At 48.1% G+C, this 26,385-nt stretch overlaps 5 protein-coding genes across 5 annotated transcripts; 2 read left to right on the top strand and 3 right to left on the bottom strand.

Annotated features, from left to right (window-relative positions):
• Positions 1-233: 233 nt before the first annotated feature.
• Positions 234-1,624, top strand: FPOAC1_000724 (uncharacterized protein; the record flags this gene model as incomplete). Its single annotated transcript, XM_044845335.1, has 3 exons — positions 234-384; positions 446-713; positions 766-1,624. The coding sequence occupies 3 exons, from the start codon at positions 234-236 to the stop codon at positions 1,622-1,624; spliced, it is 1,278 nt and encodes a 425-aa protein (XP_044711251.1).
• Positions 1,625-1,831: 207 nt separating this feature from the next.
• On the bottom strand, positions 1,832-3,207 carry FPOAC1_000723 (uncharacterized protein; the record flags this gene model as incomplete). Its single annotated transcript, XM_044845334.1, has 2 exons — positions 1,832-2,967; positions 3,060-3,207. The coding sequence occupies 2 exons, from the start codon at positions 3,205-3,207 to the stop codon at positions 1,832-1,834; spliced, it is 1,284 nt and encodes a 427-aa protein (XP_044711250.1).
• Positions 3,208-17,152: 13,945 nt separating this feature from the next.
• Positions 17,153-17,500, bottom strand: FPOAC1_000722 (uncharacterized protein; the record flags this gene model as incomplete). The annotated part of the gene is made up of 1 exon (XM_044845333.1): positions 17,153-17,500. The coding sequence occupies one exon, from the start codon at positions 17,498-17,500 to the stop codon at positions 17,153-17,155; it is 348 nt and encodes a 115-aa protein (XP_044711249.1).
• Positions 17,501-21,478: 3,978 nt separating this feature from the next.
• FPOAC1_000721 (uncharacterized protein) lies at positions 21,479-22,383 on the bottom strand (the record flags this gene model as incomplete). Its single annotated transcript, XM_044845332.1, has 2 exons — positions 21,479-22,095; positions 22,152-22,383. 2 exons carry the CDS (start codon positions 22,381-22,383, stop codon positions 21,479-21,481), a joined length of 849 nt encoding a protein of 282 aa, XP_044711248.1.
• A 333-nt stretch (positions 22,384-22,716) lies between these two features.
• Positions 22,717-25,681, top strand: FPOAC1_000720 (uncharacterized protein; the record flags this gene model as incomplete). The annotated part of the gene is made up of 3 exons (XM_044845331.1): positions 22,717-22,766; positions 22,833-25,154; positions 25,207-25,681. 3 exons carry the CDS (start codon positions 22,717-22,719, stop codon positions 25,679-25,681), a joined length of 2,847 nt encoding a protein of 948 aa, XP_044711247.1.
• Between the last annotated feature and the right edge of the window lie 704 nt (positions 25,682-26,385).

The raw sequence follows: 26,385 nt of genomic DNA, 5'->3' as shown, positions 1-26,385 counted from the left end.
TACTCAGCACCCTTGAACGCAATTCCAGCGCCTGGTATGGCCGATTCAGCAAATACAGTGGAGCTACGGGAAGAGCTTCAGCGGCTCTTTCAGCGGCCCCTCTCCCGAAGGTGGAGGGGCCGCCAAGGATGGAGGGAGCTCAACCCGCCAAGTGGCCTCCAGCCTATCCTAGAGAGACTGTATCGCGAACTCATCTGGTCGTTTAAACCTACAACATTTACTCAAAGCATGCAATGTCAGACACAATGACGTTGCGAGGCAAAGCGAGCGTCTTTGCTGGCGCTGCTCTGCTCCGACTTGTTCTCTTTCTCGCATTCCCAGGTCTTCCCGATCTACTAACTGGTCGCGTCGAGATATCAACCCCCGTCACGAGCTTCAAGCGCTGTAAGCAGTAACCCTCGTCGCATGGCGATTCTTGGAGAACCAAAGGCTTACAACTTCAAAGTGCAAGAAGGGCTCTTCTTATATACGAATAATGTCTCTCCTTACGAAGGTGGTGTCTTCCACCAGGCGCCGCTGCTGTTGCCCTTGTTCTCACTACTCCCTGACGTAAAGAGCTGGCCTATCTTTACACATCTACTTTACATCGCTGTGGACCTTTTAAGCGCCGATGCGCTCTACAAGATTGCCGATTCATGTGTGGCGAGCAATTCGAGGCTGTTTAAATCACCGCGCCGCGCCAACAAGTTTGGCAGCGCTGCAGTTGCTGCTGGGTAAGGGAGACATCGATTTCAAGTGAAGAACGGAAGTACTGATCGGAAACAGCTTCTTGTTCAACCCATACACCATTGCCACATGTGTTGGACGATCAACAGGCGTCTTCACCAACTGTGCCATCCTCTTGGCCATCACCAAGGCTATCCAGGGCTCTCCCTTTAACGCCATGGTTGCTCTGTCGTTCGCCTCTTACTTGTCGATGTACCCTATTCTACTTCTGCCTCCGCTCATCCTTCTCGCCTATGACTGCCAAGTTGAAAAGCGCCGGGTTGCTTCATCTGCCAAGTTCGCTACTACTAACGTAGCCGTTGTGGCCGGATGCATGGTGTCCTTGCTGGGCATGTCCTTCTTGCTTGCCAACAATTCTTGGGAATTCCTTGCTCGCACATACGGCATTCAGTTGACCTTGTCAGACTTAACACCTAACGTTGGTTTGTGGTGGTATTTCTTCATTGAGATGTTTGACTCGTTCAGAGCCTTCTTCCTGGGTGTTTTCTGGCTGCACCTGGCATCTTATCCTGCGGCGCTCTCTATTCGCCTGCGCCCTCAGCCATTAGCTGTGTTGACTATTCTTCTTGGTACTTTCTCTATCTTCAAGCCCTACCCTTCGCTTGCGGATGCAAGTCTGTTCCTTTCCGTTGTTCCTTTGTTTCGACATGTCTTCCCGCTTATGCGATACGCTTTTGTCACTACATCAACGCTTCTGTATGCGTCATTCCTTGGACCGGCCTTCTATCACCTCTGGATCTATGCAGGAAGTGGCAATGCCAACTTCTTCTACGCCATCACTCTTGTGTGGAGTCTGGGCCAGAGTTTACTGGTGACAGACTTGACATTTGCGGTGCTGAGAGATGAATGGGAGATTGATCGTCCTGAGATGGCAGGTAAAGAGATCAGGCAGATATAAATCGATCATAAGAAGATAAGGAACCAGGAATATGGCTGTGACAAATAGTCACCCCATTGCATGAGAGCAACATGACGATAGTTAAAAGTACCTAGATGAGGATAAGGAAAACGTTTTTAGAATGTTCCCTTCTGACAGTGGGATGTTTGATAGCCAGTTGTCTATTTAGTGTACAATAATGTTACAATATTTCTTTTCATCATCCTTTTAATCTACCTCTGTGTCAGTCTCGACAAAACGAGCCTGGTTCGACGGGTTAGAAGGTTGAGGTGCTCCCGACGGCCCTCCTAGTACGCTACCCAGCATAGTACCAAGAGCTCCAAACTCACTCAGCCTGGATCTGTTCTGAAGCGATTGCCAAACTTGTATCCTGGATCCAAAAGGTTGCATCGCCTTGTATGTGTGGTAGCCATATCCGAGAGCGGCGCCTGTGGCGAGAAGACTCAAGGCCAACATGAGGGATCTGCTGTCGATGCCGGTGATGCCTCCCTCAGCACGCTTTCGTACCTCAGTCGCATACTCTTCGCCAAGGCCAGGAACGTTGTGAATGATACTATCAAGAGTCCGCGTGCCGATGCGCAGCGCCGTATTTTGGGTTGATTCAGCCCATGGCAAGGGGCCGGACTTTTGCAGATGCCTTATCTTGACATGATCAACAAACTTATACAAGCGTGGAGTCTTCTTCATAAGCCAGTCTTTCAAGAAAGATCTCGGTACAGGAGCATCTCGCATAAGCGCAAGATAGCCAAAGGCCAGACAGTCCAAAGATGAGAGTTCGGTGCCTTCGAAGAATGCATATGCCTCCTCCTCGGAGCCATACTCGAGAAAGTCATCCACTACAGAAAGGCAGTCTTCTGTGATGCCGTAAAGTCGGATAAGAACCGCTTGTTCAGGGGTCATCTCCTCGTGGACGGTCTTCTTTGTCCGCGCAGGAATATGTCTTCGGAAGGTTTCTGGTAAAGCATCCCTTCCTGATGATAGGTGAAGGCCTCCATTAGGGTCAAAGTCGGTGTCCATTTCAGCAAAGCCCAGGTGCTCAACACGCTTGACTGCCTCGGCACGAAGTAGCGGTGGAATTGTCCATGTCAATGGGAATGGTAATAGAGTGCTGAAGGCGGGCCTGGTGGTAGCTGACCAGTTGGCGGCCGAGACATAGAGTGAGAGGTCCAGCAAGGGAGCAGCATGCGCAGACAAGAAGGCAGCGTATGCAACACGATCAGCATGCTCAAGAGACGTCAGTTTGGCGTCTAAGTTGTCACCGAGTGACTTGTCGGTCAAGTACTGAACGATAGGTACAAAACCCGATATCCAGACGCCCTCATGATGAAGCGCAGGAAGCGTATCTGGATGAAACAGTCAGCAATGAACAAGGTTCAGATAAGACAAGGCAAGGCAATGCAATGCAAGGTGAGACAGCGGGACGGGCAAGCCATACTGGACGGGCTGACTGAAGGGTCGTTGCTAGGAATCAAGCGCCAAGCTGATGCAGGGTTGGAGCTATGCAGGTATGTGATAACGGCAAGGCACTCGGGATCGATTGACGGCAAGCCAAAGGCTGAACCCCATACATGAAGCTCCAACATGGCGGCGGGTCAGTGTTTGTCAGATGGACAAGGTAGGTAGGTATATGAAGCTATTCCGTGATTGTGAGGTGTAATTCCGTCGGAGTTATATTGACGGGCGGGAAGCCAAAAAGAAGGTTTGTGATAGATCTCGTGGCAAAACGCCAACACCAACAAGTCAAAACTTTGATGATCCTGGGCTCGGGGAACTTGTTGAAGCCTTGAAAACAAAACCCCAACCAGCCTTGTCTGGGCTCTTGAAGTCTTGAACTTCGGGCTGTTGTTAGCTTAAGAGCCCCATTTCCAGGTGGGGGAAGACCCGCCATGCAGGATAGAATGGATGCGATATGTGACAAGCGCAAAGGCACGTGATGAGGCTGGACTGTAAATGACCAAAACATGCTTTCAAGAGCTGTTGAGCAAAGTTTATTTGCCGTGAGAAAAACTTTATTCATTCCATCCAAAGATGAAACGCTTTGATCTTCTTTCTTGATTGGCTTTATTTAGTTCCCACTCAAGCTACAGTCTTTCTTGATTATCAAATCTTCCCGTGTCGTGTCGGCCATATGGTGGCCACGTTCGGTTCCGAAGAAGGTGGACCACGATTGGGATTATTATTCTGCAATGGCTTTCTTCTTCTTGTTGTTGTGTTCCATCATTTTTTTGTAGTCAACTGAGTCGTTTGCTACAGATCCACAGAATAGAACCTCTTTTCGTATTTTCATTCAGTTACACTTTCAGGCACCCCCTCTGATCTGCATACCGACGTTGACTGTTGGTCAAGTCTTGAACCCAAAAGACGAAACCGTCCATAGTTGTTGAGGTCTGATGTAAGCAGGTGAGAGCTGGAAAGCTTGTGGCGTGCACGTTATGTTTCGCATATCACTCACTCTATTGCCTTACTGGTCGATGTGAGCCACATCGATTTGAATACATGCATACACTGTGAGATGCCACACAAAGACTAAATTCGGTCTTCGCTCTGAACAGCCGCTAATTGGTTGCCTTGGATAAAAGTGTCAAACTACCACGAGCCGGTGACAAAGGATCTTCGACCAAATCCCAACTCCAAGTGACAATCCAGCCTCTGTCGGTTATCTTCACCCGAGCCCCTGGGGCGGTAACAAGACGGGCCATGACGATGATCGGCGCTCTCTGAGACAGGCACAGGAGCACTGACCGAGATACACACGCTTGCCAATGATAGAAAGATTTTTGTCATACTCGCCACATGGTGATTAGGGCAATCCAAATATGTCAAAGATAAGCATACTTGTAGCTTCAGTGACTGAGACGGCTTGTTTTATCCCGGATCAAGATGCAAGATTACCTTTTACAGGAAACCGATCATCTTACACTTAAGTCACCTCTGTGAGAAGAAACGGTAGAGAGAGACAAGACGGGACGGCTGGAAGCTAAGGGCAGGCAAACTTTCCAACCAACTAAGCTACTTCAGTCTTCAAGGCTGGGGAAAAGACACCAGTGCCATGAACTTGGGTTTTTCCTCTTTCCCTTTCTTCATCAGCTGAGTTGCAGAGTTGGTGCTACCAATCAATCACCATACCAACATGTTGGTGACGGTAGCAAACATCAACTAAAGTAGCCCTTGACCTTGGACTTGGGATCCTAAACACTACCAACAGGTTGGCAACCAACTTTCTACTTGGATGGATGCCTACTAAGTACGTAGAGTCGACCCAACAAGCCTATTGCGAGCGAGCAAGATCAGGCTGGCGTCCAACCGATTCAGGAACGGTCATGAAAAGGAAACAAATTGCAAAAAAGAGACTATTCCAGCCCAGTTTGTGATTGCAACCCGTCCGACCGGGGGAAACAAAGACAAGTGCCTTGCAAGCCTTGCATTTACTACTACAACTGAGCTAGTTTTAGGGGGGAGATCAGATCAACCTCTTGAGTGAAACTGGTAGTGGAAAAAAGAGTCTTGACTCTAACTAAACTAGAGGATGACGAGTGTCAATCGATCGTCCCTCGCTCCGGAGACAGTTCCCAGGTTTGGAAATAGGACGAGTTTTCATTAAGCCACGGCGTGTCCGGTCCAAAATAGACAGACAGAGACAATTGACAATTGACATTACCATTTCCTTGTCAAGAACACTGCATCAAATCCCATACCCAATAGGCTGTAGTGCAATATTGCATCTTGAGAGCCCTTGTAAAAGGGGGTTCTGCGAGTTTCAGTTGTCGTTGAGGCGAGCATCAGCTGTTCTGATCGACGCTGCAAACGGGCGGCGCAGGCGGTTCAAAGGGCGACGGAGGGAATGAAGCCGAGTACCGTACGGCATTATTAATTGATTAATTATTGCCTATGACCAAGACCATGACAAAAAGATAATATGTGCCATGCAAGGGAGCAATCTGACTGAGCAAGGATAAAGTAGCCATCACGAGGCGCTATTTTTGCGAACAGGGGTCATGGTAATTTTGAGTACCGTAACGCAATAATCAAGAACGGGACATTTCGCTTTCGCTTCCAGTTCCCAACAAGGCTTTGTTTGCTAACGAGGATCCATCTATTTGCCAAGGACAATAGTGAAAAAGTAACCACCTAATACTAATTGTCAACTAGGGCAAGGGATATCGCAAGCAAAAAATAAGGAAAGGAGAGACACGGGAAACCATCTTCAGAGTCACAGTAATATCAAATCAAATTGTGATTTTTTCTTGAGGTAGAGTTCATTGCATTGCATTGCATGTGTTGTATTGTAGTAGTAGTAATAAAAACATGGTATCTCGTTCCATTCCCGTCGACACTGAGTGATCAGTGGACATGATTCCCATTTGCTCCTGAGGGTTTGAAGGTGGTAAATAAGCCATCCCATTTCCCAAATGATAATTCTATGTTCCCAACCCGACGTATTCATCGTAAAGCAATAAAAAGTCCAAAACACTGCGCGCAGTAGAGTGCGGTGTATGTTGTTGAGACGCCGTGATAATGCCCTGTCTATTGATACAGTTCCTGAAAGACCGTGGAACAAAAAAGTGTGTGATTCCTCCCAAATAGTTTGATATGAACGAAGTAGAGAAGTTGGTTCAAAAAAAGTTATTAGATAGTTGTAAGAGGGTATTGTAACGGTGATGCGCTGTTTGCGAAAGGCGCACGCGGTAGAAGTAAAGTTGAAAGAGTCCGGTCGGTCCAGCCATAAGGGACAAGGTTGGTTGGTTGATTTGGACAGAAATCCGGTGTAAGCAGGTTGGTTGATTCGACCGGCGGCTGAACCGGTCGAGGTGTGGTTGACTTGCAGCTCAAGAACCAGTATCATGTTGATTAATTAGGTGCATGAGGGGTCCGAGGTGGGAGTTCGCATGTGCATATGCGGCGCGTTGTGTTGTGTTGGATAGCAAGAGCCGGGCGAACCATGTTGCTTTTTATGTGCTGTTGTGTAACTGAAGCCAAGAAAGCATGGTAGATGACGATGATGTTGTTGTTGTTATGTCATGTTGGTTTGAGCTGGTTTGCCGTCGAAGTTGTTCCATCTGCTTTACTCTTGATTGCTTTAACCTCGCTTGGGCAGAGGAGGAAGAGGGCGGCTAGGAGGAGGGCCGGGGCAAGGAGGAAGCTGCGAAGGTCGTTGAGCAGGCATCTTGATTGTTGTTTGTTTGTTGTAGTTGAAGGTGTAGTTGAGATAACCGAAGACTAGTAGCTCGGTTGTATGTATGTGATTGTTTGAGTCGAGAGTATCGATCAAGTAATAGTAGTAGTAGTAGTAGTGTGTGAGTGTGTAAGTGCTCGAGTTTGTAAGAGAAGAGCTAAGAGTTAGAGGCGAGAGTGATTGCCTTGATAGATTCTTGATGAGTCGATGATGAGAGTGATCTTTTTGGTCGTGGGGAAGAGGGAGGTCGCTGCCCTTTTTGTATTCCGTGGTGTTTGTGCCTCCAGGCCAGCTCTCTCACCTAGTCAAAGCCAAAAGGTAGGTAATCTGAAGTGAAGCAGCCCAGCCAGGGCGCAAGACACAGGGCACCAATTCTGGATACAGGGGGTGTCTTGGACACAAGGGGAGTGAGGACACGCCCTCAGCCCTCCTGGAGATGATGAGCGCCCCGCTTCTCAAGACACACACCCACCATGCCACGCTGAAGGAGACCTGGAGGGAGGTGAAGGTGAGGGTGGGGGGGGGGGGGCTCAGGTTATGCTAAGCCAGGGCAGGCTAGCAGGCTAAGAAAAGGTCTTCCTTCCTTTGCTCGTACGAGGGTGAAATGGTAGATACGTCAGTCAAAGGAAGGTACTTTGACCCCAGGTACCTGGACTGGAGCCTACCAACCTGAAGCAAGACGAGACTCCATTCTTTCAAGCGATCAATCAATCATTCAATTGGCTCCATTAATATTTTTGCCCATCCTATGTATGAGATGCGGTGTAAGAGAGTAATAGAAAGTATGCGAGACGATAAACATGATACACCTCCTATTCTTTCGTCTCGTCTTGACTGAGTATACTGAGCTGGAACTAAAACGAACCAATTGTGACAGGAGCGGAGATCTATCTATCTAGTGAATAATGCATACGAGAATAGAAATAGAAATAGAAATAGAGCAAAAGGGAAATTGAAATAGACGAAACATGATAATAGCATAACACAGCAGAACATGGATAGTAGAATCTGTCCCTTTTTTTTCTGTCTCTTGGCTGTCTCTCTCTCACCTCAGACCAGACCAAAGCCAAGACTAAGTGCTGCCCCCTGTCGCACAACTCAGCGCCCAGCACAGCACACCTAACGCAGCACAGCATTTCATTAGAATCCACCCACCAGCAGTTAATTAATTAATTAATTAATATTGCGCAACTCATAATTAGGTACAAACGTATGTGCGGTGGTTAACCCTTATTAAGTCCGTAATTACATGAGTATCCCCTTTCATACAGTAGCACAATGCAATATGCTGGGTCATAATTTGACTCACACTCACTGTTTCTTCACCGATAACTTACTGCCTGCTGCAGAATTCGAATGTGCATCGATTAGTTGACTTTTTAGTCTGTACAGCACAGCACAACACATATCTTGCTGTACGACACGCCAATTGGACTTTTGAATGCCGGTCGACCCCAAAAAAGCAACAGCCAGGGGACTTTGTCAATGCCATTATGACGACTTGCTACTTGGTGCCACGCATCTTCAGCCTCTTATTGGATCTCGACAAGATCAGCTGGTCTGCCTAGACTACCTGGCAGCTTGCCAATGCAGTACAACAAGACAAAGACAAGCAGGCTGTACATATGTGCCGTAGATTCCATTTCCATTCTTCTTGATGCAGTTGCTTCTGCAGTTGCATACATATCTACCTAGTTGTTTGGGGGCTAATTCTGATGTGTCTAACAAGCCACGAGTTCATAGTATACAGTACTATGCTGTAACTCAGTTTTACAACTTAGCGGCTTCCGCCGTAGAGGCACACCAAAAGCAACAACCGTCTTTTAACTTGAACTATCCGTCCAACCCGCTGGACTAGGTGGGAAAAATTCTGCTTCAGCTCAAACTGACTGATTCATTCCATCGGCCAGCGAGCCGTTTGCTCTCTTTGTTCATGGCAGACACACACATAGTTTAAACGCTATATATTTATACCGAAACAGGCAATTTTCCGGACAACCTCAGTCAATTCTTGGTTGGCCGGCTTAGACGGCTACTGATCCTCGTCGGCCAAAAGACCAGTTAAACCCCCCAAAAGAGTGTGAAACAAGCGAAACTGGAGAGTGAGAGGAACTAGGCGAACCAAGAACATGACTTCTTTTGCATTTGTTGGTGTCCCACTGCATACACAGTAATCCTGGCATGGAACATCGCATGGAAGCTTTCGTCGAAGGGCTCATCCTTGTCCACACAAGATTGCTTTTCCTTTTCCTTCCTAGGCTCCGCTCTCTCCTTCTCCAGGTGGAGAGGGTTCTTGACGCTGATGATTTGAATGACGTCCAATTTCGGGTGGTCCAAGAGCCTGAACCTGGGACCTGTCACAGTCAGTTCCTCCCACCCCATCCCATCCCGTTCCGTTTACACATGTGAGTTGAACAGCCAGGGGGAGGCGAATGTGTTTGGTTTTTTCTGTCACCGCTCGGTGGTTCATTAGTTCGCACAAATGGGTCCAATTTCGAAATAGCAATTTGTGTCAGCTTACGGCTACGCTCAACAAACAATCAATACTACGTAGATTAGGGCTGAGCCGTGCCATGCAGGCATCCCATCCATCTAGATGGATATTGATGATTTGTCTTGACCGCTGGAAAGAAGCAAGCATCGTGTGTCCACAGCAACTGAGAACTAAAAATCGCTGACCGATAATCTCTACGCAGCTGCATATGCATAGACTATATGGGGCTCGGCTGCATGATTGGGCGCCAAAAGAGGATTGCTCTTCGGTTTGACGGGCCTAGACTTCCAGCTCTTATTCCAACTGTGGGGGATAGAGTCTAGTGTAGTGTTGTAGTTCATTACTGCTAGACTTTATCAAATAGTGTTGTTTGTGTCTCGTGATCAGTAAAAGGGAGACTTCACTTCTGCACGGTTAAATGATCTTCATGTTACAAGAGGCCCCGGATACGATAGAAAATAGTTTATTCAAATCCTGTCCTGTGACAACACGTGTTTGTTTGTCTTGGCTGAGCTGTTTCCAACATTTCGACTGCGGCGAGGTCAATGTAGGGTAATTTCTTGGTCAGTTTCGGTCACCGGCAATTCAACACTACCCGATTAATTAATGAGGGCACGGAACGTGGTCGCCGACTACCGACTACGGTACGGAGTACAGCACTAAAGAATAGGCAGGTATGTATGTAAATAGGTAATTAACAGACGTATTCGTTTCAGGTTACTTCTGCCCGGTAGAGCGGCCCTAAAATAACTTTCTTGCTAACAAGTCCCGTTCAACGAGCCGCTCTTTGGGCCTTTTTTCCTTCTCTTTATTGATTAGCAGCAATATAAGGGAAAAAAGCCACCGGACGAGTGTCGTGGGAAACTTTAAACATTGACTTGAAATTATTGCATTGATTGGTTGATTCGCAAGACATGCGGGCCGCCTGCGGTAGAAATGTCCCGTTCATTCCAGTGCTTCTGATTCTTTCCCTGACAGTTGAAGCGTCGAACTGTAAACAACGGGATATGGTCAGATAAATCAGGACAGCACCACAATTTTGCATGCTTGAGCTCGGGATACGACACGGCACAGTCGACTCGTTCCAGATCTGGCTCTACGAGGCTCCGTTGGGCTTACGGAGAAGACCAGAATAGCAATAGCGTTGCCGTTCCTGTAAAGCTTCATAGATCCGGCATATCGATGTTTTCGATATGGTGTGGCGTCGTGATTTGCTGTGCCTCCGCCTCTTTACCACGTAGTACATATGATGTTATTGTTCCTTTTTACCTAGGTATATTGGATTTGGACAAATGTGCCCGCTGCAGCCCTACATCCAATTCACAGTCCTTCACTGTAATGTGGTATACTACGTAGTATGCGATGCGATGCGATACGATACGATACGACAGCCAGTTGCGCTAGGGTCTGATACTGATCGTTCGCAGGTGACGATGTCCTGGATCAGTATCCCTGCATTTGCCAACGGTCGTTCCCCAACCCAACCCCCAAATTCTATCCTTTCAGCATGTGCATGCATCCGGGGTCTAGTTCGGGATGACTCACGCGTCAAAAAAAACATCGACATGAAAAAATCGAGCTTGTGAAAGATGGAGATTTCTGAAGCCTAGCGACGTTGCAATCCCCAACTCGTCAGATCGTTTCTTGGCGGGTCGGCATTAAATGAACGGTGTACGGAAGTGCAAGTCGCCGTATTATTTCTATTTCCGCCCTCCGTCGCAGTGCTTATTCGTATTCTGTAGTACCATGCATGCTCTTAATGAAATGAAACCTCCACTTTGTTCTTTGTTTGGGTTAATAAACCCCTCCATGTTGCATAGTTTAGTAGATCTTCGCTTCGCTCATCTTGTTAAGTGCACGCCTATATGCATGCACAGCGAGAGAGAGACAAGAAAAAAACCTCATCTCACCGCAGTTGTGACTGTGCGCCCGAAGCGAGCGCTTGGGTCACTATCACTTCGAACACGGTCGAGATCATCATCTGGCGGGATTGTTATGAAGTCATAGGGGTCCTTCATCGACATGTCGCAATCCTACCATCTCCGCTTTGCTGGTTTCGTATTGAGAAGATCACGAAGAAAAATTCTAGGCAAGACAGAATAATGGAAAAGAGTTACAGTAATGATTCATGTGTTGGTCCGTGATGCCTTCTATGAAGACCCCGAATCTTCCGAGCTTAATCGAACGCCTGGTCCGGGTTACTGCTTGTTGTAGCATGTCACTAGGAGGGAAGAAAATTTGTTCTACGAAGCTTCCATGACTAGGATCATGATGGTTCGGCTCTCTAAGAAATTCTAGACGTCCACAAAACGCAAAACTGAGGCGTCAATATCTGGCTGAGGCTGACGCATGGATACTCGCGATTACCGAAAATGAGGATTGACCACCATCCATCCATCCACAGAATCCACCACGATAGCTAACATGCCGTCTACGTAACATAACACACCGACAAAGAGCCCGGGCATCTCGCAGAATGTTCTTTCTGGAAGGAATCGAAGCACGGGATTTTCTTCTAGAGCCAAGCTCGGACTTGGTTTATTTTCCATGGAGTAGCATGGAATATCTAACTACGTTACAACGTGGTCGTAGCGCACCTCGACGAGGCGCGTTTCTTTCTTTCTACCGAGATGCTTGACTTCTCAGTGGCTGGAATCGTTTACAACCTCGGCTTGATGTTGTGTTGTATTATCTTACCGCCAGTTTGGGTCGCTCTTCTTTTTGACCAAAGCTCCGATGCGGCGACTTGTGTGAGACGGACTATTGCTAATACCAAGACGGACATTTGCTAAACGAGACCCTTTGTCTCAGTTTTTTTTTATGTGTTGTCCGTTTAGACGCTGGTAATGCATTGCATTGCATCATGTTGCGGTCTGTAGGTAATGTGATGGTTAGACTTGCATTGCATGACACCGTCCCCATCTACCGGGTCCTCTTGTATGAGCGGTCTATGATTGCTTGTACGAGAAAAAGGATTCCCACTTGGACAGGACAGCAAACCAGAATCATGTCATGCACGACATCCCGTCAGTGAGAGTATGCTTGGGCATCTACTGTTACACGGCCCAACTTATGGCTTGGGCGTCTTGTTTCTTCTTGGCGAGAACCGAAACTGTATCCATTAGACAGTTGTTCAACGGTCAGGTCGGTCGGTCGGTACATGCTGTCTGAGTAACAGGTAATAATAATGGACCATTGATTATGGATCTCTTGTATCCAAGGCTGGTCCATGCTGAGATTTGGGGGTGTGTCTCCAATTGTGGTTGTGTCTTCAATTGTGGTTCTCCATTTCTTTATTCTGAACTGGCGTCAAATCATAGCCCCTGCAATTTTGCATATTTTTATTCTTTGAAATCAAGACTGACTGAAAGGGAAGGAAAAAAAAAACCTGCATTGGGCACGTGCCCCCTTTCAATAGATCCAATAGACCGCCCAGCCTTGTCTTGGTCTTTGTGCCGTCTCATCTCATCTTGTCTTGATGACTGATCTATCGCATCCCCCATATCGGTGAGGCCTTCTCCTATGTCATGCTTCTGTTGGGAAATTAAATCCCTGGACCCTGCATTGATCACAGTTTGAACTATTCATCTTTTGGAACAATAATCTCTCCACAGAAGCACTTTTTCAGCCTCAATAACTGGAAACGTGGGATTATTAGACAGGGACGGGACGATATATGCAATGCAAGCCCCCTTTGGACAAATTGTAACATCTGTTAATTAACAGTTAAGAAAACTGTTTTTAACTTTGTGCCCCTGACTAAAATTACGGGTGGTGGCAAACTCGGCACTAGGTAACGGCAGACATATGGACGCCCGTTTCCAACGGCCGTTAGAAGCATAAGGCGCTGAAGTTTGAGATTATTATAGGCGGTCGGCAGTACAATTGCAGCCAGTTATAGGGGAGATGACGAGGCTGGAGACACTTAGTACCTATGGATGGCACTCGGGTTTCATCCCATCTTACGACGATGCCTTTGAATGATGACGATCCAAAACTACAAAACCACAAAAAAAGATGAAACAAGGGGTGGGCGTGTCGCACCAAAGCTGAACAGCAAGATTTTCTTTTCTTTTTCTTTGCCTCCTTTCCATATATGCACTCCAGCTTTATTGTATCTGGCGCTATTTATTGATGATGTTACCATAGTACCACGTAACAGGTATCCGTACCGTATTTCCTTTTTAATCTGGGGTTTCTGAGATGAAGCACCCCGTACTCCCGTTCCAGACCGCCGGGTTACTGACAGAGATTGGGTTTGCTTCATTACAACCTTCACCGACTTCAAGGTAATTCCCAGTCAAGTGGGAATGGTGGCAAATTTGACTGAAAGCAATATGGAGACAATAGACCGACCGCCTGATGGATTGCGGAACGCCGTTGTTTTATGATTGTTGATCTCCATGGCTATCTTTGCCTTTGCGCAATCAATTCCGCCCTTTTGTCCGGACGCTGAAAAGGTGAAGATCATATCAAAGAAACGCCTTGAAGAGGCAAATTATTGGCGGAATATGGACTTGCCCGCTTACTGATCCAGTGATCCTTCGATAGTGACTGATGATTGACAGTCAAAATATCGCAACCAATGAGTTTCAGCTTCGTATCTGGTTGTCTGTCCTTGCTTTTGAATAACACTGCAGTGTCAAAAGAGAATGCCTGCAGCGATCAATCATGAGGACTTCCTTTGATGCTACCCTGCACATTTGATTATTGATCATCTGACACAGCAAGGCCGTCTATTCACCCATTCTCGGCAGTTTAGTCCGAACGACTTGAAAGACAGGTACGTATCCGTATGTACTTGCTGTCCGTTCCGTCCTCCTGGTACCAAACCAGCGGTAACCAGGCTGCCAGGTTTGCCGAGATGAGAGCGGCCGCCCCCCTTTCAGAACCAATTAACAACATCAGAACAAGGGTCCATGATCACCGTAACCCGTCTCAAGCGTGTTTTGGGTTTACCGACCATTCACCGTGAAGCATGGTGATGCTGCGTACCTGTATCACGGAGACGCCGTGCCTCGGCTACAGATGAGGTTTAGGCCTCTCCAAAGTTGGCGTTAAATTACAGCTAAGTCAAGCCGGGCTTAGTATATTTCTGTTGGGTTCTCACATCTCCCACAAACCGTTGAACTTATCCAAGCGGTCGGACTTTAGAATAACCTTGGCAAGACCATCATCTTCGATTCTTTGACGCCTCTACCGTGTCATCGGCAGCTGGAAAACCTGTAACCACAACAATAACGCCGAAGAGATACGGAGTAGTGAATAAGTGGTTCAGCCCCCTTTCACGTCGTCAGTGATGTTTAACTTTGAGGTCAAGCCAAGTGCCGTAAAGACTCTATACCAATCACTGGCCCGTGCCATGACTATTTGGAGCCGACCTGTCAAAACCAATCTCTCGGATTTTACACAAATGGGGATATTCATTATCCAGAAAAGCCAAGTGGCCGGCTTTCGGAGTTTGTCCCAGTACAGCTGAGTCGCAAAACGTCCCATTTACCATGTCAGTGACATATCAATAGTGACACTCTTGGTTGGCCAAGACCGGCTGAATCAAACTCTGTCGAGACCCTACAAGTTTGCATTGTCTTAATTCAGCTTCGGATAAGGAGCGAGCAGTTGAGCTTGCGACTGGACAAGCAAACAATATGCTGACGAGATCATTGCAAAAACAAAGAGTCCTCGGAAAAGGTCAAAGCACAGCAGAAACATTCATCGTTGAGTGCACTGGTTGGCTCTTGGAGTTCAGCCGCCAGCCACAAAGCCAATAGAGGTGCGCCATCCGTGGACTTCTATGGCTCTCAGGTACGGACCTTGCTTTGACGACACACAGTGTCTTTTCAGCTTGGAAGGCTGGACGGGTCCATCAAGCCACAAGCTTAACAGGGGCCTTCGGGCCCTCCACGTGGAAATCCAGGGGATGTCAGAATGTGTATGACGATGGCGCAGTGCAGTGTGGCGCTCCCCTGTCGATCCCAGTTCGTGTCCATCATTCTGACGGACATACAAACAGATACTGTACCCTTACCTACGCTACGCTACCTGTTTACGTTGAGCGTGTGTCTCAGTCTCGTCGTCAGCTTCATACGAGGCCCCCTTTCCGAGAATCCGACTGTGTAGTATTGCACGTACATTTGTGCTCTGATTGCAGGTGCACGGATGGGGAATTCTCTGGACAAAACCTGATTGCCCATGTTTGATCGGGCATTGAAGAGTTCCGACGAGTTCTATGCCCTGAAACATGATACCATCATTACATAGCAATCGATCAATGATAATTAATCATCACTCGAGGTTTGCCTGGGTCGAGCCACGCAACACCATATTGCCATCGAGTATTACCGCAGCCTCCTTTGTTGTTTAGTCTGCCGGACACGGCACCACGCCCTGATATGGTCTGGTCTGGGCCATTGTTATCTTAAGCCAGTCAGCCAGCCGTCCATGGATTAGCCAACTTGGGGACGCCTTGTCATCTTGCAAGCTGCCAATGTCCGGACCCTTGTCATGGGAAATGATGTGAGGCCGACGCTGATATTTTTGGTGACAATTGCTACACATGCCGCAGCGACAATGCCTGCTTGTAGGCTGACTTGACCGTCAAAGCACATCATCGAGCTTGTCTTTTGATTGGAACAAACAACCTCACGTGGCGTATCCTTCCTTGTAGGAGTCTGGGAGAGCAACCTTCAATCGATCTAGCGATGTAACCCAACTGCAAACACGTCCAGAGCGACGGGACTCCTTTGTCGCTTTTTTGCTTTGTTTGAGGCTATCTGTTGACCGATATTTCCGATTATTATCGGTGCCTATTGCAACACACACTCAAAACACCCTCAAAAGTGGGAGCGGACTTATTATTGTGAGACATGCGAGTTTTTCCGCCTACACCATGAAACGTGGTGTTGTGTTTTTCCCGCGAAACGACTTCTTCAACCACTCAACCGGTTATCCATACACTGTGGGCTCATACTCTAAAACAAGCGCTTCAACTTGCTACATATCACAGGCATATGATCTAGGTACAAGTAATAATGTGCTCAGCCTGTTTTGATGCCCTAGCTGCTGTATTCTTGGCTCACCACTATTCTGCAGGTTATTATGAATTCCTACCCAGAAGCGACACCCCAAGACCCTTGCACGTGGTGATGATTCGCAGGGTTATCATCACAGGGGGCACGGTCCCTTTTGAACAGGACCATGAGATGCATATTCTGATGAGGTGCTCGTCAAACATGCAGCTATATCCATGTTGGTGACTGGATCAAGGTATTTTATCTTGGCATGCGCCTGCATACCTAGTATCTACTCTGTACAGCCGCACCAGACGACCAGTCTCCAGAGTCCAAGTCCGACACGGGCTAGTCCTGGTTCTACTATTTGGGGTTTCTCTATCTTCAAAACCTCGGCCTATTGAGATATATCCATGGCCCTAAGGATTCGGTTCGTAGTCCTGCTCTGCGAGTGGTGACACATAGATAAGTCTTGGTGGTTGAGCGTGACCCAACAGCCTCCCCTGTGGCCCTATCGCTTTGGGCGATATGTCGCATTACAGGGGACTCTTTGCACAACTCGCTAAATTCTACCACGGATGCCTAGATGTTTCTGTCGTGGTTGTGCTGAATGGCAGGGTGTAAAAAGCACCATACATGTGGCTGCAATAATTACAGGCCGCAAAGAGCACGGCTGGGGTTCTTTGTGCATCCCTCTACGCATTGTGTGCCGTAGCGCCAGTGCTTTAGAGACACTCGGCGAACTTTTCTTCAAACGTCAGCTTGCATGCATGCATGCTCCGAATTACCCAGTTGGGTTGCAAACATTGCTGACGCTTGTATCTTTCTACATTGTTCAAGATCATGATGTCTCAAGACCTGTGTTGGTTGATTATATCATGATCGACATTCAGCTGATGGGCTGTGCCAGTTGGTCCTGCAGTTGCATCTGTGCGAGCCGTGTCGACTGAAGCCTGCGCCTTGGAGGATGATTGATCGCGATAGATTACAGGGAGCTTTCGACCTCTGTGAGAGACAACGAACAGGAGGGCAGGGGAGGTTGCTAGCGACTTTGTATCAGATCGGCCCGCTGCGGGTCCTAGATATGCGTTGATCGACCTCCTGCGACATTTTGTCAGGTGGCTGTTCTGCTGTCGTTCTGGGCCAGAGGTAAGAGGGTCAAGAGGGTCCAGAGTGGATGGGATTCTGCTCAAGGACATGTTTGAGAAACACGGTGATCGATACGGGAATTGGAGAGAGATGCGTCCTTGCGTTGCTGTGGAGAAATGACAGGACATCTACAGAAACGGATGTAACTCGATGCGTTGCAGATCGTGGGGTTTCTCGCTCGTGTAAGAGGAGGGGAGGGTTTACGAGCAGAGGGTCAGAGGGTCCATGCCTGTAGAACCCTTGACTATTTGCTGAATATGAGCAGATGATGATGACTGACGATAACACAGATGTGATGAGCTAGTGTCGAACTACTGTACCTGCTATCACAGTCAAATCGACTGATTAATATTCTTGGCCTCAACTTCGAGTGGGGACTATATCCATTGTAAGTGCAAGGTATAGCCTCGGAATGTCTTGGATTTACTTTTCGGTCAAGGTCAAGTCAGCGTCATTCTCCACGGTTCGGCTAAACTATGTGTGGTGATTTGAGGGTTTGGGAATAGGCGGTCAACTATTTCCCTGTAGCTTACTTATATGTATGTATGTATGCATATGCGAGAATGTAGATTAATGCGAGACGCGTCGTTGATGTGGTTGGTAGATGAGGTGGTCAAAAGCTAATGAGCGGCCACTAATAACGGCCAAGGAAGGGGATCTTAGATTAGGTTGATCCTTTTAGGTCCAACTAGAGCCTGCAAGAGGGAGTCACGAGATGTCATTCGCAAGCAACAGCCCGTTCAAGTTCATGCACCTCCCTCTAATTATCTCCTAGATATGCTGAGCTGGCGAATCCTTCTGGACGCTAAACAGCGTGCTGCAGCGAACTGTGGAAATATCTTGGAACCCAACGGCAAAGTCTGCAACGGCGGCCTTAATAAGTTTGCATCACTATCATTGGCTCTGAACTCAATTGACGATGGCAACGAATGGCCGGCAGGCAAGGTCATCGTTCAACATAACTTGTTATGCCAAATCAAGTAATGAGCTATATCGTGAGGGTCCGAACGGGTGAGGGGAACCTTCAATCTCAACCTCAACCTCAACCTAGCCCTGAGCTTTATTATCGAGTCATCATGATAAGGTAAAACAAAACAAGGCATAAGCAGACAGTCGTGACACAGCAACCGTGTCTGTCTGCCTGATCAACTCTACATACTACACTGCAATGCACCAAGCCATATACCAGAAACTAGTCAGTGGCACAGCAACATAGTTGGTGTGATAGCTGCCACTGCCATGGGATCAATGAAGCCTGAGACGCACAAAACCCCAGATATCGAAAGAGACCTTGTTTCGGCATGTTCAAGTGTACCCAAGGCCCTGGTATGGCAGCAGCAGATCCTCCCTATGGGGAAAGGGAAGCGATGTATGCGATACCATGATAACGGACTGCAGCACTTGGACGCATGAGCATGTCTGTAAGCACATCTGTATGATGCCACGACAGTCAACGTGAGTCCCGGCCGAGAGGTAATAGGTCAGCAAAAAAGAGGGGGGCCGATACGGTAAGAAGATGCCCACGTAGGCCATGTATGTAAGTTGATAAACCCGGAGAGTCTTACATACAGCTGATGCTGATGTTGATCCAAGAATTGCGTATATCTCACATCGTGCGTGTGCCGTTATACCGGTGGCAGTGTCAAAAGAGTCATATGCAAGGCAGAGCAGAGTAGAACAGGGTAAGGGAACAAAGGAGGAAGAGGAGGAGGCGTGTCTACAAGAACAAACATCATCATATCTGTATGCATGCATGCAAGGATACTAGATGCAAGGAATTAACAAACAAGTGTAATATCCATGTCATTAAACCACAAGGCAGGCAGCGGTCTCACACTCTCTACCTGGATACAAGAGGTACAAACACAACTTGTACCTAGGTAGACTACACGCACCTGGCTCACCGAGTTTACAAGTTTCATCGAATGGAGACGTAGGCTAGCATTTCCCCTCACTATCCTTTCTTTTGTCAAGATCAAACTCCACGAAGCTTTCCATGATCCCTGACGTTTGTCATTCACTGTTGCGGGGTTACTCGATCCATAGTTAGTGCCTGTCATCCATCCATCCATCCACACACCAATATTTGTTCTGTCTTTTTGACTGAGACAGCCATACACCAACTAGGCTTCGGGATGTTTCAATACAGTCATATCTCTGAGACATACAAAAGACAACGGGAAAGATTATGCTGTTGGTGCCGGTTCATACCGCAACTTTGTTGCCAGCGGCAGCCCAGCCTCATGAAACAACCCCCCCTCCATCTCAGGCACAAGGTACAGACAGACAGGCACAAGGCACCAGGGACAATGAATGTCATTTTGGCATCTTGTGACCACAAACTCCGAACCTCCCGTGCCTTGTCATCAACTTCGGACCCGAGATTCGCCGGGTTTTGATACAGAACGAAACCAACCAACATAGATGAATGATATGGCCAAGCCATCACGACGCGCAAGGCAACAAACGTATCCGTATCCGCGACACTCTGTACAACACCAAAACTGATGTTATATCAGCTCAGCCTTGGACGATTCTGTCACAAATCATCTCTTGGTCAGTTCAGCTCCTTCTCTTATAGTTTCATGATCTACATGCTCTCGTCATGGTGTATGTAATGTGTATATGTGCCGTTCGCTATCAGCTGAGTAGGTACTGTATCCCGTGGATAGTACGGGATACATTATCGAATCCGTTGCTTAGAAGTACAACACACCGACGGACCAGACTCTCCCGTGTCGACATTTCCCACCCTCTGTATAATTACCTAGTAATGTGTCGAGTCTCAGGTTAAGCAAGGTATTGACATACATAAGCTTACTAGCCTGCTGTTTTCAGACTGCGGCTGGCATGATTATTGGGTATTGACCACGATTAATTTCCTAGCCAGCCTCACCGTAGGGTCCAAGACATGCACAATTAATGAGGGACCCCCTTCAGGGTTCAGCATGTCTTTAACGTTACGTGAACTACTTTCATAATAAAACTTGACTCGAATGTTGATATGTGATCGACTGTAGGGTTACAATGTCTTTGCCGGCAAATGAATTGGCCGCCGAAGTATCCGTGTCCGTTCAATATGGAGATGCTGGATTAGGGATCATCGCAAGGTCTTTCAACACCCGCTTCAGCCTCCATAACGGAACCCTCGCTTAGCAAACCAACTGCTCGAGTTGCGAAGAAGCAGCAAGACTAGGATACAATAAAAAAAAAGCCTCAATTGCACTCGAGACCCATCATGCCGCCGTCTACAAGGCTAGGATATGCCTGGTGATGCGCAAACACAAATCGAAAACAATTGCGGCATATACACAAAAATTGGAGTAACTCCTCCGGACAATCAGGCTTTTGGCTATCCTTTTGTCATATCACTGAGACATGCACTTAGCCAAACCCTGATATTACACACTCGCGCTACTGTGGTCCAATTTACGACTGCACCCATGTAGGATAATGGCACCTAGCCTAGCATCACAATGGAGCTTGCGGCAGGGGCTTGGCTTGATATTGCTCGACTTGAGATCGTTCTCGTCGTGCCGAGTTGTCCTCGACCCATGCTTTAACGGGTGCCAAGAGCTATCAAGGCCGATGGTTGACGGTGATGCCTGAGCCGCCTGGTCAGGGTCGGCCGCAGCAATAATCGTATCCTCGTCAAGGAAACCATTGCGATTTGTTGTTCCATTACCCGATGACACCAAAGGGTCGATCGAAATCCGCCGAATTGAACTAATCTTGACCGTTGTGATTTGTTTTCAACCATTGTCGTGCATCCCATTTCGCAACGGGAGTCCGTCTACTCCTGGCGCCCACAGCCAGCCCGAACACCCTTCAGGGATCCAACGGACGTATCCGCAGTTCCCGTCCGTCGACCCCAGTATTTGGGTCAGCTCTCGTGCGTGGACCTGCCATTGTGATTGCATGCATAGTCACGCCATTCTAGGACGTCATGTATGTTGATATGCTTCTGAGACAGTTTGCTTGCATGCGCAGAGTCCTTGATACCCGAGGCCATTTGTGATTGAGCGCGATTATGGCATGTCCCCCCCAACCGGCATTTGGGTCGATGATATCCAATTTTCCATCATGGCTTGACCTTCTGGTCGACCTTTTGCACCCCCACCACTGCTACTGCTGCTGCTGCTGGCTGCAGCGCTCGCTTTTTTCTTGACCACGAGGCACAGCACCTGACCGTAGATTGCAAACCCCTCATATGACACATCCATGGCAAGTTTCTTCTTGTCATCGCTTGCGTCGAGACCGTCGTTCTCCCGGGCCCGAGGTCGTTTGTGCGGGGGCGCCTCCGTGTCTGAGCTGATTTCGATGGCCGAGGCTGTTTCATCGTCTTCAGAAACTTCGTTGTCATCTTGGCCCTGTTCCAACGTTCCTCGTTGGCGCTTGCTCCGCCGTGTAGTTGTTTCGGCAACGGGAATATCGGACAATCTCACGTCTTCCTCATCTTCCTCTTGTAGAACTGGTGCACGATATTCATCGTCAACATCCACAGGGACGCTGTCCGTTTCACCAATGAGCCTGGATGAATTAGACTCGAGTTTCGGTGGCAACTTGTCTCTGAAGTGCTTGGTCTTGTAGAGAAGAGAGTGCCTGGTGTTTGTTTCTGTTAAGAATATGGAGACCTCAAACTCATCTGAGTGAGATTAGCTATTGGTGGAGACATATAGCATGAAGTAGGAGAGAAAATACCAGTGACAATGACATCCTTGATACTCTTCTTCTTGCTCTTCTTCCTAATCCTCTCTCTCTCTTCACGTAGTTTGGGCAGGACTAGAGGTCGGATACTCTCAATAACCTTTGCCAATATTGGATCGCGAGGGTTAAGAAGCCATGATTGAGCCAGAGATGGATTATCGAGATATATTCGGCACTCGAGGACTGAATATTTGGATATTCTGAGATATCGGCGGACTGGAGCCATCCTGTATTTGATGGTTGTTAAGGAATCATCAAATGAATCGTGAATGAACGTGGCCTCGGGGTAGGTAAGTTATTGGACGAGATAGACTCGGATTTGGTGATGTAATAGGCAGTCGTCCGCTATAAATCGCGTCGCGAACACGCTAAAATACAAGCTTCCACTGGAACGGAGTGCTGTGACGACTAGAGCTCTCAGCCTTGCAGCGGGTCCGAGCGGGCAGATCGTCAATTGACAGGACGCTTCGAGCAAGTGTCAAAAATCTCAATTGCTCAGCCGTACCGACCTCGACTCTCGAAATCAGCCTATCAAGTACGACATGATCCTCGAGCGATCATGCTCAAATCTTGGAAGTCGACCCTAAGGCTGCCGCGGTCGAGTTTTCCGTACGTTTCCCTTCAATAGAGCCTCCAAAGTTCGAACATGGGGAACTAATATATTCGATTTCGCAGTGCTCGACCGAACCCCAAGCTCGCACCACAATATCTTCGACAATGTACCGATGATCTCTACGTATGGCAAGGGGAGAATCGCCCCGAGGAGAAATCATTCACACTCCATGATGGTCCCCCGTATGCCAATGGCAACCTTCATGTTGGCCACGCCTTGAATAAGGTGCTTAAAGATATGACTGTGCGTGTTAAGGTGCAGCAAGGTCAAAGGGTTACATACCGACCAGGCTGGGACTGCCATGGCCTTCCAATTGAAATGAAAGCATTAGGATCCAGCACAACGAAAGGTTTGACGCCTGTTCAAATCCGGGACACAGCGCGGCGGTTGGCCTCCAAGACAGTCAAGGATCAGATGAAGGGATTCCAAGCACTTGCTGTCATGTCGGATTGGGAAAAGAGATGGACTACAATGGACCGAGATTTTGAAATCAGTCAACTGCGTGTCTTCCAGAACCTGGTGCGTAGAGGTCTGATTTACCGAAAGCATAAGCCGGTCTATTGGTCAGCTTCATCTCGGACAGCGCTCGCAGAGGCAGAGTTGGAATACCGGGACGATCATATTTCCAAGGCCGCATATATCAGATTCCCAATTGTCTCCGACTTATCCTCAATACCTGAGCTGGCCAACTTCAGCGGGAAACTATACGCAGCTATCTGGACGACGACACCTTGGACTCTCCCAGCCAACCGCGCCATTGCGATCCACAACGACGTCTATTATTCCGTAATTCAAGTCGGCTCGGATGGATATCTTGTTGCCTCTGACCGTGTGGAGGCTATGAGGGAAATGCTTCCAAATTTCCAAGTCACAGTTGAATCCATCCCAGGCTCAAGCTTGAAGGGTTTGGAATACCAGAACCGACTGCGAGGCAAATCTGCCCCATCTCAGTCAATAATCGAGGCCGATTTCGTCACTGCCGATTCTGGTACTGGTCTCGTTCACGTTGCTCCTGGACATGGACAAGACGACTACGAAGCTTGCTCTAAACTCGGCATTGAGGCTTTCGCTCCTATCGACGATGGCGGTCACTTCACCAAGGAGGCATATCCTGATGACCCCGAGAAGCTCACATCCGCACCTTCTATCTTGGATGGCGGAAGCCAAGCTGTCTTGGATCTCATAAATGATGATGTGCTTGGAACTCACAAGTTGCGCCACAAATATCCTTATGACTGGCGAACGAAGCGGCCTGTTGTGACTCGGGCTACAGCACAATGGTTTGCTGATGTTGGTAGCATCAAGCAAGATGCTCTTGCGGCCTTGAAAGACGTCCGTTTTGTACCGGAAGGTGGTCGAGTTCGTCTTGAAAGCTTCATCAAAGGCCGTAGCGAGTGGTGCATCTCGCGCCAACGCTCATGGGGTGTACCCATTCCAGCCCTGTATGACGAGAGCGGTAACGCTGTAATGACAGTAGAGACTATCGAGCATATTATCTCTGTTATGCAAGAGCGTACCTCTTCTGCATGGTTCTCCGATAGCCCAGATGACCCTGCTTGGATTCCTTCCAACTTGCAGGGTAAGTATCGTCGAGGTACTGATACCATGGATGTTTGGTTCGACAGTGGCAGCTCTTGGACAGAGACCAAGGGTCCCGCCGACGTTTATCTTGAAGGATCCGACCAGCATCGTGGTTGGTTCCAGTCCAGCTTGTTGACTTATGTCGCAACGCAAAAGTCAAAGGAGACTACCGATAAGATCTCAGCCCCCTTCAAGACTCTGGTCACTCATGGCTTCACCCTTGATGGACAAGGCAAGAAAATGTCAAAGTCGCTGGGCAACATGATCGTCCCCAGCCAGATCATGGACGGTAGTCTTCTGGGACCTGTCAAGACAAAGGGCAAAGGCGGACAACAATCTAATGGTCTCGGTCCAGATGCTGTTCGCTTGTGGGCGGCAAGTGCTGATTTTACAACGGATGTGCTCATCGGACAAACCATTCTTCAGCCTGTCCAGACCTCGTTGATTAAGTACCGAACCATTATCAAGATGCTTCTCGGGTCCCTGAATCAAGAAGCCCGCCAGAGCCCGTTGACAAAGTTGGACCAGATTGCGCTTGTCCAACTCTCTGATACCATGTCACAGGTAATGGGATCATACAACGACTTTGAGTTTTATAGAGCAGTTAGTATGATTAACCGCTGGGTCGCAGCCGACCTGTCGGCATTCTACTTGGAGGGTCTGAAGGACCGACTGTACTGCGGTGATGGAGGTGGTGTTCTTGAGCCCATTCTCATCGGTTTCCTTCGCATGTTGGCGCCGATCACCCCCATGCTTGTCGAAGAGGCGTGGTCGCATCGACCAACATGGATGGCCGAAGATTCGTAAGTTACTAATTGATGTTTGGTCATATTCGTTTGTACTAACGACAATTAGATCCCTAGAGAATCCAGCCCGCCAGCTATATGATGCGCCTCTTATTGACCCTCTGCGCTTGACGCTTCCTCAAGATGTGGTGCGCAAGGACCAGGCCATCATCACCGAAGTCCACAGTGCTGTCAAGGCCACGCTAGAAGAGGCACGGACAGCCAAGGTGCTTGGCAGTTCTCTTCAGAGCTCGGTCATCCTTGAGATCGAGGATGGCAAAGCGGCAGCTGTTCTTGGACGCTACGTGGAAGAACTGCAGGACATCTTTGTGGTGTCTTCAGTACAACTGAACCAGCCCATCCCCGATCAGCCTGAATGGGCCTACCAGAAGGAGTTCGAGATTCAAGATGCTAAGTTCAAGGTGCACGTGCTTCCACCGAAGCAGGAAAAGTGCTCTCGATGCTGGCGATATGTAGCGCCTGCCGAAGACGCGCTGTGTGGCAGATGCGAGGAGGTTGTTGGTGCATTGCCAGCCTCGGTTTGAGAGAAAAGAGACGACAGGAGGAAGAAGAAGAAGAAGGTGGTTCTTGATGGTGTATACCCCTCTTTCTCTTGCGACATGTACAGTATTCCATGTAAGCTATCAGGGTCGGTCTTGGTGACTTTACCCATCTTGGATTTTGGATAGCATCTGTATAATTAGACAAAACAACCACTGTAAGAAATGTTTAAGCCAAAACCTGACTACTGAACATGGCTTTGATTGACCTGCCCCAAACTTCTATCAGTTGAGTCAAATTCCAAGCGTATGATCTCTAGGTCTATTTCTGGGATCGGGCTGCCCCTGAAACTCCCCGCCATGATCTGTGTTTAGTAGTTCCCGGGTGCTGACTTAGAGCAGCATGGCTAAAGTTGGCTTCTGTGATAAGATGGCTTTTTTCATGTGATTATCAGCATCGGCACTTTGGACCTGAGACAAATCGGTACTCGGAATAAGGTGTATGTTTCCCCATAATGCTTGTAGTTGAATGGATGATGAGCTGCCATTTCGAGACACGCGTACGTCACTCCCCGCCACGCTTGTGTCCAGGATAGGTGGGAAAGGCGCAAAACTGACCCAGCCAAGCCAGCCAAAGCGCCCTGTAGGTCAGTGGTCTTGTAGTGTGCAATCCACCATTCCCGTGACGTTCAAAGGACCCGGACCCCTACAAGCGGCCTCAAGTGGGCGGGCATTTATCCAATCTCTAA

Source organism: Fusarium poae, chromosome 1 (assembly GCF_019609905.1).
Source record: "Fusarium poae strain DAOMC 252244 chromosome 1, whole genome shotgun sequence".
Lineage (NCBI taxonomy): Eukaryota > Fungi > Ascomycota > Sordariomycetes > Hypocreales > Nectriaceae > Fusarium > Fusarium poae.
This window is presented reverse-complemented; position numbering and strand designations above follow the sequence as displayed.